The 13,805-nt window shown below is 34.6% G+C and overlaps 1 protein-coding gene across 3 annotated transcripts in view; it reads right to left on the bottom strand.

Moving 5' to 3' along the window:
- The window catches only part of LRPPRC (leucine rich pentatricopeptide repeat containing), a 92,742-nt gene that overhangs the window by 57,273 nt on the left and 21,664 nt on the right, over positions 1-13,805 (bottom strand). For all 3 annotated transcript variants that reach the window (XM_065058277.1, XM_065058276.1, XM_065058275.1), the window contains exons 12-16: positions 9,978-10,096; positions 9,222-9,315; positions 5,949-6,018; positions 2,731-2,758; positions 395-452 (exon numbers count right to left, since the gene is read on the bottom strand). In XM_065058277.1, the coding sequence (XP_064914349.1) occupies positions 395-452; positions 2,731-2,758; positions 5,949-6,018; positions 9,222-9,315; positions 9,978-10,096 (369 nt within the window). The remainder of the gene's footprint in view (positions 1-394; positions 453-2,730; positions 2,759-5,948; positions 6,019-9,221; positions 9,316-9,977; positions 10,097-13,805) is intronic.

The following is a 13,805-nucleotide window of genomic DNA, read 5'->3' as shown; positions in this document are numbered from 1 at the left end:
ACTTATTTCAAAGTAGAGGATTTGGGATGTTAAGTACCATTTTGCTTCACAATATCAGAAGAGCTACTAAAGGTAAAACTAGGCTGAAAACGGCATTTTTTTTTCTTTTTTAATTATTTAAGTACTGATACTGTGTTCATTCTAAACCTCGATTTTGGTCAATAAATTTAGAAAAATATATCTTTATCAACAAGATTTACAATTCTAAAAAAGGATCTTATGGCTCTCACAAAATATGCTCTGATTATTCGAATCAGGATTTTACCCAACATGTTTTCAAATTTCACTTTCAAAAAGAAGCAATCAGTGTTTACTGTTGTAATCCCTCAAACCCATCATTACACAGAAGAACGGATTTGTGGATAAGTTACAATCATAGAAATTGAAACTCTACCAGTTGGTCCTGGAGGCATCAGGCAATAACGTTCATCCTTGTACAACAGTTCTGTTATCTGGTAAGACAGAATAATCGTACATTGCAGCCAAAAGAAGCAAGCAAGGACAAATAGTATCTGAAATTGAATTCTCAAAATAATAAAGCATTTCTCTGTTAAAGTATTATTCTTTACCACATCACAGTAATTCACTAAGAAATACAAGGAAATTTTTCTTTGGTAAATAATAGGTTTTTCTTAAAAAAATATTGCAAACAGAAATGCTTTCTGAGCTATGGCAATAAGACAGACACTCTAGTATTCTGTTTATGTATCATTCTACAGAAAGCTGGCTATCATAAGACATTGCTTAAAGCACATATCAACCAGTGTCGCTCCTGGAGATGCTACAATTACGTTCCAATTTACTGAAAGGCTGAAATTGGCACATAAAGCTTTTTTTAATTCTATTTTTAAAGAAGCAAATGCATAAAGCAAATACAGGAACACAATTTATCATATTCTGCTAGATTTAAGATAACTAGTACAGCTGCTATAAATAAGTGCAATTTTAAAGGACAAAATATGCGTCCATAAAAATTAATTGCATTTGATGAAATTTTGCACACATTCCATCACTCATACAAACGGAAGGAATTTGTAGATTTTACTTCTTCAGAGGAAAAGAAGCATTTTACCTACAAGTACTTTAACCTAAACTGCATCGCTTTAAAAATCTGTTTGACTGTTCTTAAGGCAATTACATAACCTTTACTTAAAAGCTGAGATTTTAAGTATTTCAAGAATGCTGCTTTATCTGCCGTAACTCTGAAATGCAATCTGAAATAAGTTAGAGGGAGATGCATTCCCACCATTGAAGGGCTGTGCTTTAAGTAATGGCAAAAGAAACAGAACCTTCACTTTCAAATCTTAATGGAAATGGATAAACAAAGCCAGAAAATACTAAATGCAACAGAAGACCGTATCTATCACTTCTCATTCTATCAACACCATGTACACTGTGGACAACTAAACTATAGCTGTCTTCTGCCATTTAGCCCTCATCCTCCTATGATGAATCAACACAGAGAAGAACCTACAACATGATAACTCAGATCTCCTTTTGAATCAAATCTCACAGAATACAAAAAAGCGTGGATCACAGAAAAAAAAGAACATGTGGTATTATTTCTAATGCTAAGTATCTATTTATTTATCCTTATGCTAAGTATCTAATTATTTCCCAATTTAGCGTTTCCTATTTTAGAAGATAAATACACGTATTTACAAATAAATTAAAGTAAGACAACAAAATGCATCTTTCTTCCACTGTGGAGAACAGCAGAAGTAACTCTAGATACTACTTCATGTGCAGACCACCATTACTTCAGTCCTCTGACTGTCCTCTAAAACTAATTTCATAATGGGAGTAATAAGAAATTCCCTTTTTTTCTCTCCCTGCCTTCCCTTTGTATTTTTTTAACGCAAAAAGAGGAGAGGCAGAGGACAAAAACTTCTCACCATAATCTTCACACAACAGAAAATGTTAGTAAAACACAAGAAAACCTGCACCTCACAACCTCTATCTGATTCATACAAAACCTTAATCAGTGACTTTCCAAATTACAACTTGCATTTCATTCCAATACTTCTTTGCAAAATCTAAACTATATAAGTGAGCCGTGTAGTAGTTTAATAGTGAGCAAGTAGAGTATCAAAATAAAAAAAAGACAAAAATCAGAGTGCATCCCTTCCCAAATTCTGTAACCACATCCCAGGCAGTATCTGCCAACACCTCCTCTATTCTAGCACTCCACAAAATTTATTGACCAAGTTATATTGCAGTGTCTTTGCCATGTAGCCCATAGCAGGGAGTACAAGATGATCAGTCATTTCCCCTTGACTTCATCCAGGCTTTGCCTTCCATGTTTTAAGTTACATGACAGAAACTTTAAAATTCTAATTGTGCCTTATTATTTTGTTAGTACTAGTGTGGGGACAGGAAAAAAGTTTAGAGAAAGCAGGAAAGGGAATTAAACAACATCAGATTGCACAACCACGGCAAGCTTTGGTCCAGAAGCTACAACTATATACCATCTTCAGCTGTAACAACACTGATCTAGAAATCAGAATAGCATAAGCTACACTACATGGTAACACCACATTTGTTTTTTCACAATTACACTTAACTGTCCAGTTTGAAAACTCCATTTCATAGAGTTGTACCATTTGTCACTGACAAAAGCCTTGCTCCAATCAATCGGGTCTACAATTTTTTGGCTCAGAATTCAGATTTACAGTAATTCACCATAAACATGTAGACCTTGATTTTATTTACAGCACTATCTTCACTTACCTTGCTCCAAAGATGTACATCATTTGAGCTGAAGAGGGCAGCAAAGGATAATAAAAGAAAAGCAACAAAACGATGTTACTGTTGTATCTTTCTTTTTTTTTAAAAAAACAACAAATCATTAACAGTGAGGATCTTATTATTTAAATAAAATTAAAATACAGTAATTGCCACATACTGTTTAAACCAACTTTGTACAGAATAAGTATTTTTCTTTTTACTGTACTGATATGGTAATGGCTTCTGCTAAATAACTTAAAATAATGCAGCAAGCTAAACAGTTAACTAAGGTTGCAAATAATATATTTTAGTTTTATTTTTAGTTCAATCTTCTAACACGCCCTAATTGTACTTTATTTTATACTTCATTCCATTTACTTTATTTTATACTTCATTTCCATTTGAACAAAATAAGATTCGTTCAAATAAGTTGCACTTCACATTGCAAACATTCAATATGTAGAACGTGCTAAAGCAAAAATCTAGACTCCTGTGCATTAAAATTATTTTTTTTTAGTATAGACAGATAACTACAGGCAGCTATAAACGCATTTACACCATGCAAAAAAGTAAACAAATCTCTTAAAATTCAATGTTTATTATAGTGAGATAAATAGACAATATTTAAAAAAATAGAAAAAATGACACAAATTTCTCCCCTCATAAAACAGGACAGGACCTGAAGGAGAGCACTTCTCTGTACATCATCAGGTTACAACCACAGATCAAATGTTAACCAGTTCACTAAAGTATAAAAACCCAAATATACTAAAATGTTACCCAGTTCACTGAAATATTAAAAACCTGACATATTCCTATAATTTGCAAAACATTAAAATCCTCACCAGGACCTATAACTTTTTCACAACTATAAAGCAGCATTAACCTAGAGAAGGCTAAGAAAACAAAAACATGCGACCATATTTTATCTTCCTATAATTCTCAAAAGGGAAAAATAAGATGTCAGTCTGGACAGCTGCACAGAAACTTTAAAGCGTCCACAGAAGTTTAGGATTAGGAGGTTAACCCATGAAATATTTATTCTTTTTGTGATACTGCCACTTGTATCTGAAAAAGAGTCAAATACAGGTCCACACAGACCAAGGGGGGTTAAAAACAAAAAGCACTGTCTGTGAGGTTAGTTAAGCTTTCCTGGGCAAACTTGTCCACTGACAGCATGACAATGAACTGCAGGTATCAAATGCATCAATTTCCTAAAGTACTTACTCTGAAATAGCAATGGTACAAGAGGCAGACAGAATGGGAATACTTTGAAGCAGTTACTAGAGGACAGCAGCTTCAACAGAAGCCTATAAACCAGTCTGCCAGACACAGTTCATGTGTCTCTGGTGTCCATACCCTCTACTTCTGTACATTAGTGCTAAACTCCGCTCAGTGGAACATTCAAGACCAACATTTAGTCATAAAATTCTGATGTGTTTTTTACAAAAGGTATAAATATTCTTTTCTTTTATCCTATCATACCCCCAAACTTCTAGCCATTAAGTTTAAAACAGAAAAGGAAACATGAATTGGCATGCTTTCAGAAACAATATAAGGGTGAAATTTGGACACACCCAACCTTGTACACAGTTTCTGAAGCCAGGCAGCAATACAGGCAAACAAGAGACATTACTATTAAAGAAATTTTTAAAAATGTAGGCCACACAAGTGGCAAGGAGAGGAGGGAGGGAAACAGTAAAAGCTGAAGTAAAAAAACCAACCAACCAACCAAAACACACACACACACAAAAACAACAAACAAAAAAAACAACCACCAACCAAATCCCCCTCCAAAAGAACACCAAAAAACCCCCAACCTTAATTTCCCTTGGAATCCCAAGTTTTTATGCCAAATGTCCACGAACTACTGAAATCACAACAGCAGGAACTGTTCCACTGCTGAGGAGAGTAACTGTTTCACTTGAGGAGAGTATGATTCTTCAGCAGCTAGTTTTCATTATACAAGTCGATAAAGGACACTTGAAATCACATTCTGAACACCTGCACAGCTCTCTAGCTGTAGGGGTATTTCATGCTAGCATTGGTCGTGTGTGGTAACCACTGGTACAGCCTCCTTTCTAATGCAAGTCCTATCTCAACTGAATATTTATCTATACTTACAGAGAGAAAATACATTTCAAAGATTTGTTATTTTAATTTAAAAACATCTGAAAAGGATGATTTGGGGATTGAGTACTCAAATGAATAGTAGGATACCCCTATTACATGCAAAACATTATTTCACTTATCCCTGGTATATCAACACAATTTGATCACTGGTTTGCTTTTTGTCCTCCTTTTACCACGGTCATCTAGGCAGAACTTGCAATTTACTAGGAAGTTACTATATTTTTGGTCATGTTCACCAAGTTTACTAATATCTAACCTGAACACAGTTACATCAGATAGCCACTACAAACTTTAAGGAAATAACTTAGTCAACAAAATCAGACTTCACACTCTGGTCCTAAATAATATTAAGTGTCCTCCCTGGTTCCCAGAGGTGGAATAAAAAACCTCATTCACAGTCCTGCATGTTTGACTGGGGCAAACAGTGAATGACAGGAAATCTTGTCAATTCACGTATCCTTGAATAAGCTTAAGATAACCCTGCAACTTAGCAAGGAATGCTCCTTACAAAATGGGACCAGATGGCTGTGAATACAAAGTCATGGCAAGGTAGCACAATACTAGGTGTTCAACATGAGCTTTTGGGAGTTGTATTAAACCAGAGAGCACACAAAGCTATCAGATGTAGTAGAACGTGCCCAGCTCCTAACTGGTATTTCAGCTTCATTAAGCACCCTTTTACTTTAATGCTTAATAGTGATTATCTTAAGGGAAATCTTAGGTTAGCATAACAGTTTAAAAACAGAAAAAAAGTGAATAAAGATAAAACCCCAAATGTTCACTACACTTAAAAGTTTATATACTATCAAATATTACAGAACAAACAAGAACAGTGAAGTTCTTTTTAATCCATTGTATATAATACTTCAAAGGCATGCTTATATACAGCAGAGGCAAGGAAACTAGCAGGAGTAGAGAGGAACCAAGATATTCCTCAGATCTGCTACAGCTGGAACCCTACTTTTAAATTTCCAATCATGGAGGGAGTAGTGGGGGGAAAAACTGTGCAGACTTGTGCTCAACAAGGCAAAAAAGAGAGAGAACTTCGCTACAGATGAAAAAAGGAGGTGTTCATATAGCAACCTTACCTTTTAAAACCCAAAGCAAGGCTCGTTTTAAACTGACGAATTTCAATAGGAGGTGTGCTTGGTGAAGACACTGTAAATGAAAGACATGTTTCTAAATACACATTGTAAAAAAATCCCTGAACTGCAACAAGTCAGTAGGTCATGTAAACAGGATGCCATTAGAAGAACTATTTCATTAATTTAGTAAATGCTGATATACTTTTGTAAATTAAAATTTCAAATACCAGAGTATTTGAAATAGTCCAGGTTTTATCAGCTCTCAATCTGCTCTATTTCAAATGGCATCAAGTATTCCAGAAAAGAGATTTGCTCATCTTCATTGCCTTTAACATTAATAGTTAATACATTCATTTTTTACACAAATTAGTAATAGGAGTAGGCATTTTATCTGTAAATAAGTACTAGTCCAAAGAAAATATTTCTTCCAAAATGCAAAACAAAACCCAAACAACCATAATTAACAAAACTTGAGATATTAGCAGTGGAACGAAAAAAGATCCACCAGAGGATGGTTTACTAATTGTTTCAGACTGAATACTTGCCTTAAAATAGGCTTTAAAATTTCGCCTTCTATTTTTTAAAACTTAATAAAAAGAAAACAAACAATGCCACTTTCTGAGGTGTTTGCTTCTGCTGGGGTAAATTGCTTGACAAGAAAAAGCAGTTCCATCCAATGTGCTATCCACACATAAAAGGAAAAAAAAAGATAGATGCACAGTTCTATATGTTGATATTTACAATACTGGCTGAAGACAAAGAAAATTGTAAAATTACTTTAAATTAGATGTCCCTGAGATAATTTACAGTAATGTCCTATGTCTTCATCTTTACATCATTTCTTGGCTAAGAAGACTCCAAATCATTCTACCTTCTTCCTCTAGAATTGCTGTCTCTCATGCTAGCGCCATAGTACAGCAATGAAAAAAATACAGTAGTAGACACATTAAAGTCCTGTATGAAGTTATTATCATCTGACTTCACTGTCACAATAGAATTAACCCCTGTAAAACCTGAATGCACGGGGTCCTTTCAGCAAGGGCTGCAATATGGTATATGGTAGGAGATAAATGAAATAAAAACACCATCTCTATAGGAACCTGGGAAATGACAGGCAGAAACAGCATGCTAAAATCACTCCTTAGTCTAAGTCTAGGCATTTAGAAAATTAAAAGTTTTAAATGTTGGAATCTTCATTTTAGTTTGAAAATATCAGGTAAAGTTTGTTTCAAGAAATGCTCAATACACATACTCCTCCAGTGGTATATTAAACTTTTTGCTCATAAAAAGACGAACAGAAAAGCATCTTAGTATGCTCAGCTGCTGCTGACAATCGGCAACCTGGTTTCCTTAGCAACAAACAAGTCTGAGAAAATCAAGAGGCTGACAATGAAGTGGAATGGAACGGCATGATAAAGGGAAAAAGCAGCTCTCATGTACGCCGACTTATGCACCCAGATTCCTCAACTGATGTTTCGTAGTTTTCACCTTGTCAGTAGCAGAAATCTATACATTATAAGGTATGAGAAGCTGAATCAATACACCTAGATAGCAACCAGTATTAATAACCAACCTTTGCCTCCCTCAACTATACTGTTGAGACAATCTTGAACTATTTTCCATACTGCATCTATTTTTCCCCCTTTGTAATACTGCAAAAGAAGGCAAGTAAAAAAAAAAAAAAACAAAAAAAAAACAATTAGCTGTTTAATATCTGTGCCTTATCATTATGTAGGTGCTAATTAGATTTACTAGCATTCATTTCAGCTTGATAAACTATTTATGAGAGTACCTTTCTTTAAAGCTCAAGTTCAAAAGAAATTTTTAATGTCTCCATGAATTATTAACCCTAGTCTTTGTAAACAGAAATTCCACTACAAGATTTAAATTCAACACAGAGACAACAGCTAAATAATACACTATGAGAGACTAACTTCATCACAGTAAGACAGAATGCAGCCTACTATACGCACCTGTATCATACTTTTGATATCTTGTACATTTACTGTACAGCAGGCATATCCATATTTGTGTCTTATAACACACTAAAACCTGACTATTTCAGTTAACCAAAATGAGTGTGCAGGGGTGAGTCTACTTCTTAATGCAGGCTAAAAAACAAGCTATTTGATTTCGCAAAAGAAATTTCATTACTCAAAGTAAATAGTTATCCTTGCCCCCAAAATTAATATTTCTTTTAAGTACTTAATTTTTCATGGTTAATATTTTCTGTTGTAATAAGAGCAAATAAAATAATGGCAGAATGTAAGGTGAAGATTCACCAATTCATAAATCTCCGATACAAAAATTAAATCACTGATTAGTAACTACTCAATTTTCTCATTTTCAACACAACCACTTTCCAGGGTCATGGTGTATAGAGAATATATGTCTATATTCATTAAATAAAACAATTAATGATAATTGCAGCGGAAGACCGCTTAAGCTTTTCCCTGAGCTTTGGACAAATAAAACTGTTGTTTAGGAAACAGAGCTTTCTGCATTAGTTCTAGTCCAAATTTACATGTTTTATTATTGTGTCAGTATACTAGGTAAATAAAATCTGTATTTGTTTTAAATTTTGAAGAAAGACATACATTCCTACTTAACCAAGCAAATAATCTCATCCCATCCACTCACTCCATGACACTTACTAACATTTGCAAGCACTGAGTATCAGAACAGAATCTGGAAAAGACTCTTAAAAAGTGATTAATTCACGCTGTTACTTCATCACTTAATTAACCCATCATACTTATACACGTAACTTCTAAAACCAACAGATCTGCAGAGCACCCTCAGGTTAACCTCACTGCCAATCAGTTCTTCAAAGCTGGTTCTTTCATCAACAGTTCTGTAGTATTGCAGAGCCATACTGTTAAGACTAGTGTCCTGTTGTAATTGATGCTGCAAACAAAAACAATCCCTGCACCAAAGACTTAAGGGTCATTGTGCAAGGCAAATTGTTTCCTTAAACCCTCTGAGAGGATCATAATCCTATCACAATCCCAGCAAAGCTGTGATTGGGAAATATCTTACATGTAAATCTTATGGCCAGATTCAATATTAAAAAATAATTTAACCGTGATATGTTGTCCACAATTTGAAGTTTTAAACAGTGCGACATCTCATCATAGAGGACTTAACATAAAACCTTTGCTCAAGTTTCTTACGTATCTTTAAAACTTATATATCAATCCACATAAATCTCTTAGCCTACAACTGATCAACACCACCACCAAGGAAGCAGTAACACCCAACGGGAAAAATACTTACATAGAGAAAGAACATTGTTCAGTCTTCCATTTGCTGCTTCATGCCTTATTTCTGCTAAAGTAAGTCCAACACTTTCAAACAGGCAGCCATTTTTCTAGAAATAAAGCAATCAGTCATTGGAAGTACTCACAGGGAGACTTTCTGATACTTTGTATTTTTAAACATTTCCTTCCCAAAAGACATTGGCATTATTGTATTGATAGCTGTTAAGAACATGAAAGGTGCTCTACAAAAGCCTAGATGGTTAGACAAGCAACTTGCTACTGATCAAAAACTATCCAAAAACTATCCTGCTTTTGTAGTGAAATCAATTGCAAGAGACAAAGTTACCAAAGGCAGAGTGGGACACTTAAACTCAGTCTGCAATTTTGAATTCTTCAGCAAGTTTAAAACAAACAAACAAACAAAAAAAACAAAACCACAAAACCACCAGAAACAGTTGTAATACTTTTAAGTTGTACTTAAAACAAGGGATGTCATACATTTATTTCATTTTCCATTTCAGAAAACAGAAAGCTAGTGAGTCTTGAGCAAAATATTCAGTTAGCTCTGAAAAGTAGAAAGAAAAACAGTAGAAAGACACTGTAAACAAACCATCAGTGGAACAACTGTTTTCAAGTAATTTAAGAATTCTGAACAGGCTCCATCACACCAAGTTAATGTTTAGAGCACTACTGGGATCTAAAGCCTTCACAGAGAACACAAAAAAATATGCCATGCAATAGTCATTTTTATGGATTCTAAATGTAAACTCACCTTCAGCTCGTCACGGGCAGTTCTGCTATCAGCAAAATTTTTAAAAACATAATCTGTGTAAGTTTCTGCATCAAGTTCCACCCCCAACTCGTGCATCACTTTGAGGACCTCAAAGATACCTATTAAGGCAAAATTGGTAAGGCTAAGCATCTCAGAAAAATGAAAACTTGAGATTCAACATTTAAAAAGAAATGTTGCTTTTCAAAAAAAGGACTTATTTCCTCAATTTCCCTCCTTGAAATTGCCATGTAAAATCCTGCATTTTTATTTTAGGTGTCAATGAAGTTCTTAATTGTGAAACATAAAATAGATTTACCAAAACTTCCTGTTCTGTGCTGTCCTATCAAAACCATGAAACTCTTGGCTAGTTTGGAAATTGCTAGTATACAAAGTCATTTTCTAACATAATGAGTATATGACAGTTACTCTTCATCATGTTTGCAAAACATCTTCTAGAGCTATAGATCAAAAAGTCCATATTATTGTGCATAAAAAACAAATCTGAAATTCAGTGTAATATATGTTCTCAAATTCAAAACATAAATGCAGTCTTCAATACATAATACAATCTTAGCTTTGTTCGCAGTATCCGACCCTGATTTGCAAGGCAAGCTTTCAAAATTTGCCTCTTGATTTGTTTAAAACAAACTACTTCTTTGTAAGCAAATAAGGTTCATTATCAACACATCAGCTTCCAAATGGAAGTTCAGAGATAGGTTACAGTCTCCCAAGCCCCAGGGGAGCTACATTTTAACTTTTACAGGGTACACATCAATTCACACAACTAGACCACACCTTACTACTGTAGATGTGCATTTGAAGACAACAGATACCAAATCTTAATAGTTCAGCAATTAGAGTGTAGACTTTGAGAGCATATGTCATGCTTTTTAACTGCTCACACTCTTCTGACTTGCAGAAACTTCTTACAGTAACCCTAGCTAGAGGTTCAGAGTTTGCTCTGAACCTCTGTCAAAATAAATACAGGTATTACCATTTTTTGCTGGTCTAAAAATGATTTGTCAGTTGCTGCAGGACACCAGTACCAAACAGCATATGTTTTTTTCAACTTGCATTTCATACTTATTACTTTAAAAATGTAAAGTTTCCCAAAGTCCCTGTCTTTGCCCTGGAGTGCCACCTATGGAAAAGTGACACTTCCATGAATATTTTATGCAGTGCACTATGGTGCAAATAATCAAATGTGAATTCCCTTTGAGCACTTGAAAATACATGCAGGCAAGTCACACTAGATTAAAGTCGCATCATCTGTTAGAGTTTGCCTTAAACAAAACTCCAATTTTGGCCCAGAATCTGCAAAAATATGAATAAAGAATTAATTACAGTAAGTCTTCCTTGATACCTTTCAAATTTTGACAGCTAGTTTCTATTTCATGTTTTCAGCATCCCAGAAAATGCATTAAGTTCTTCTATGCTGAAATCTTTTAAAAAAAATAACTGTATCTGTATCACTAGAAAGTAGCTTGAAGACCAAGAACTAGATACCATAGTGAATAAGGTATGGCAAGCTCAGGAGACAGAAGTTCTAATTTCTATCTAGAACAGAGTAGAAAACAGTTTTGTTAAGCATCCCCATTCCCAAGTGGACATTTATCACAAAAACATAACATGACCTGGTGCAGATCCCTAGCAGAAAAGGGCATATATGAAGACCAGAACACGAGCACAACAATGAGATGCAGATTAAGGAGGAATACCAGTAACAATGCTGCACATAGCCAAATTAATCGCAAACTTAAAAAAAATGCTGCCACACATTTCTTCATTGCTAAAATGGCTCATGTACAATTTGGGGCGGGGGGGAGGGAGAGGAGGGAGTAGAAGATAAATGAAAACCAACATAGAATATTACAATTTTGCAGACATTATCTACCTCACAGAGAGAACTACTTTATTATCACATAAATATCTCTCACAATATAAAGCAACAGAACATTTCCACTTCAATGAAAATACTATAAAATTCTCAAATACATGCATGAAACGGGAACTGAACATGATGTGTGTGGATTTTGAGAAATTCTTTACTCTTCATACTGGAAAATACACTAATCTCTTATTTCTCCTCAAACCAATGAGCAGACTAAAAGAAGAGACAAAAGTGCATTTACATTTATCTGGAACACTGGTGCCTCAAACTTTTTCAAGAACACACCCCTAATACACGCATATTGATTTAGAAGTTATGTACATGTACCACTGTACTGATATATTATGTACACTATAGAACATACACAAAAACACAAAGTAAAAAAGGATGAGACGAACATGAAATAAACACTATTTTAAAAATAAATATTTATTTTATTTATTAACAGCCCACTCACATCCAAATGGATTGCCTTGGACACCCCACTTGGAGACAACTGATCCAGAAGACTGGGTATGACTAAAACCCACAGAAAGGTCTTCCAGCCATCTCCCTGCTTGATCAAGAACAGGTTTTTTAAATCTTGGGCTGAGATTTGTAAGGACTGCAGGAGCTCAGTATCTAAAATCAAATAGTTAAGTATAAAGAGGCCAGAAAAAGGGAATAAAACTCAGCCACACTTCTCCTTTTTCTCAGTACTGGAAACAGCACTGGAACACCCCAACAGAACAGATTCAGCCTCGAATCAGTACATCCAAGAACAAATACAGAAGAGATGAATTACAAGATGGTCATAATGTTTCTGTGGTAGAGCAGAGCTTGCTGCTTTTCAAGAAGTGAAAACTGAGACTTGCACTTCAGTCCACCTTTCATTTCCTTAAGTTTCTCACAGTAAGTCATGCCATCTTCCTAAAACAGTCCCATCAGAACAGGAGGAAATTTCTAAGGTAGTTAAGTACAGTTCTACATCTGCAAGGGCAGTAAAATTGGGCTTTAAGTAATTTATTAAGGACAGAAAAACAAAGTCCGGTTCAAAAACTGAGGTCGCATTCAGGAAGGCATCATAATATTTAACATATTCTTGCTGAGCTGCTAATTTCAGATGCATCCAGAAAGTTCTTTGCCACAAAAGTATGTATATAAAAGAGTATTTCAAGCAGTTACTTTGTGAAATCACCACTCTAATTCCTCTCAGGACTTAGCCTCTTATTTCCCAAAATAAAACTTGAATTACCACTCGCTAACCATGCTTTGCATATATAACAAGAGTTTTGTAGAAAACAAAATTGAAACACACTACTGACTTTTAAAAACTATCTTTAAAAATAACTAACATGATTATAAAAAGATGAAGGGGAGCTATAAAATATTCAGTAACAAGTGTGAGTCAAACATAGCTGTTTATTTATACTGGACCCTTCTGTTTTTACTGTATCATCTGATACAAGATGAATCTCAATGCCAACAAGTTTCAGATTCACTGCATATTGATCTTTTAAACCCCACAAGCATTTTCCATTCCTAAAAGCCTAATAGCATTTACATAGATAAATACTACGGAAATAAGTAATTATCATCTTATATAACAGATACACATATAAGCAAGTATGCCCACATGAAATTATTTGCCTGGGTAAAATGACTGAAAAGAGCTGTTTGCTATTTCAGAGTGGTTTAGTTCTCTATGATACATTTAAAATTTGCCTTGCTTATTTTGATTCCTCTTAGCCACCGCTTCACTGCTGTTTTACTTTCTAACTCAATTCCTTAATACACAACTTAAAGAATTTCCTTTGATATCCAATATCAGCTTTTGTTATAATAAACATCAGATAAACATATAATTAAACATTGCGACAAGTTAATTGTTTGGGTCACATAATACATACTGATTCACACATTTGTACCCTGAAGCTATAGACAGGTTGTTGCTTATA

The sequence above is a fragment of the Columba livia genome, chromosome 3 (genome assembly GCF_036013475.1).
Source record: "Columba livia isolate bColLiv1 breed racing homer chromosome 3, bColLiv1.pat.W.v2, whole genome shotgun sequence".
Classification (NCBI taxonomy): domain Eukaryota; kingdom Metazoa; phylum Chordata; class Aves; order Columbiformes; family Columbidae; genus Columba; species Columba livia.
Note: the sequence above shows the minus strand (reverse complement) of the source record. Positions and strands in the feature narration are given on the sequence as shown.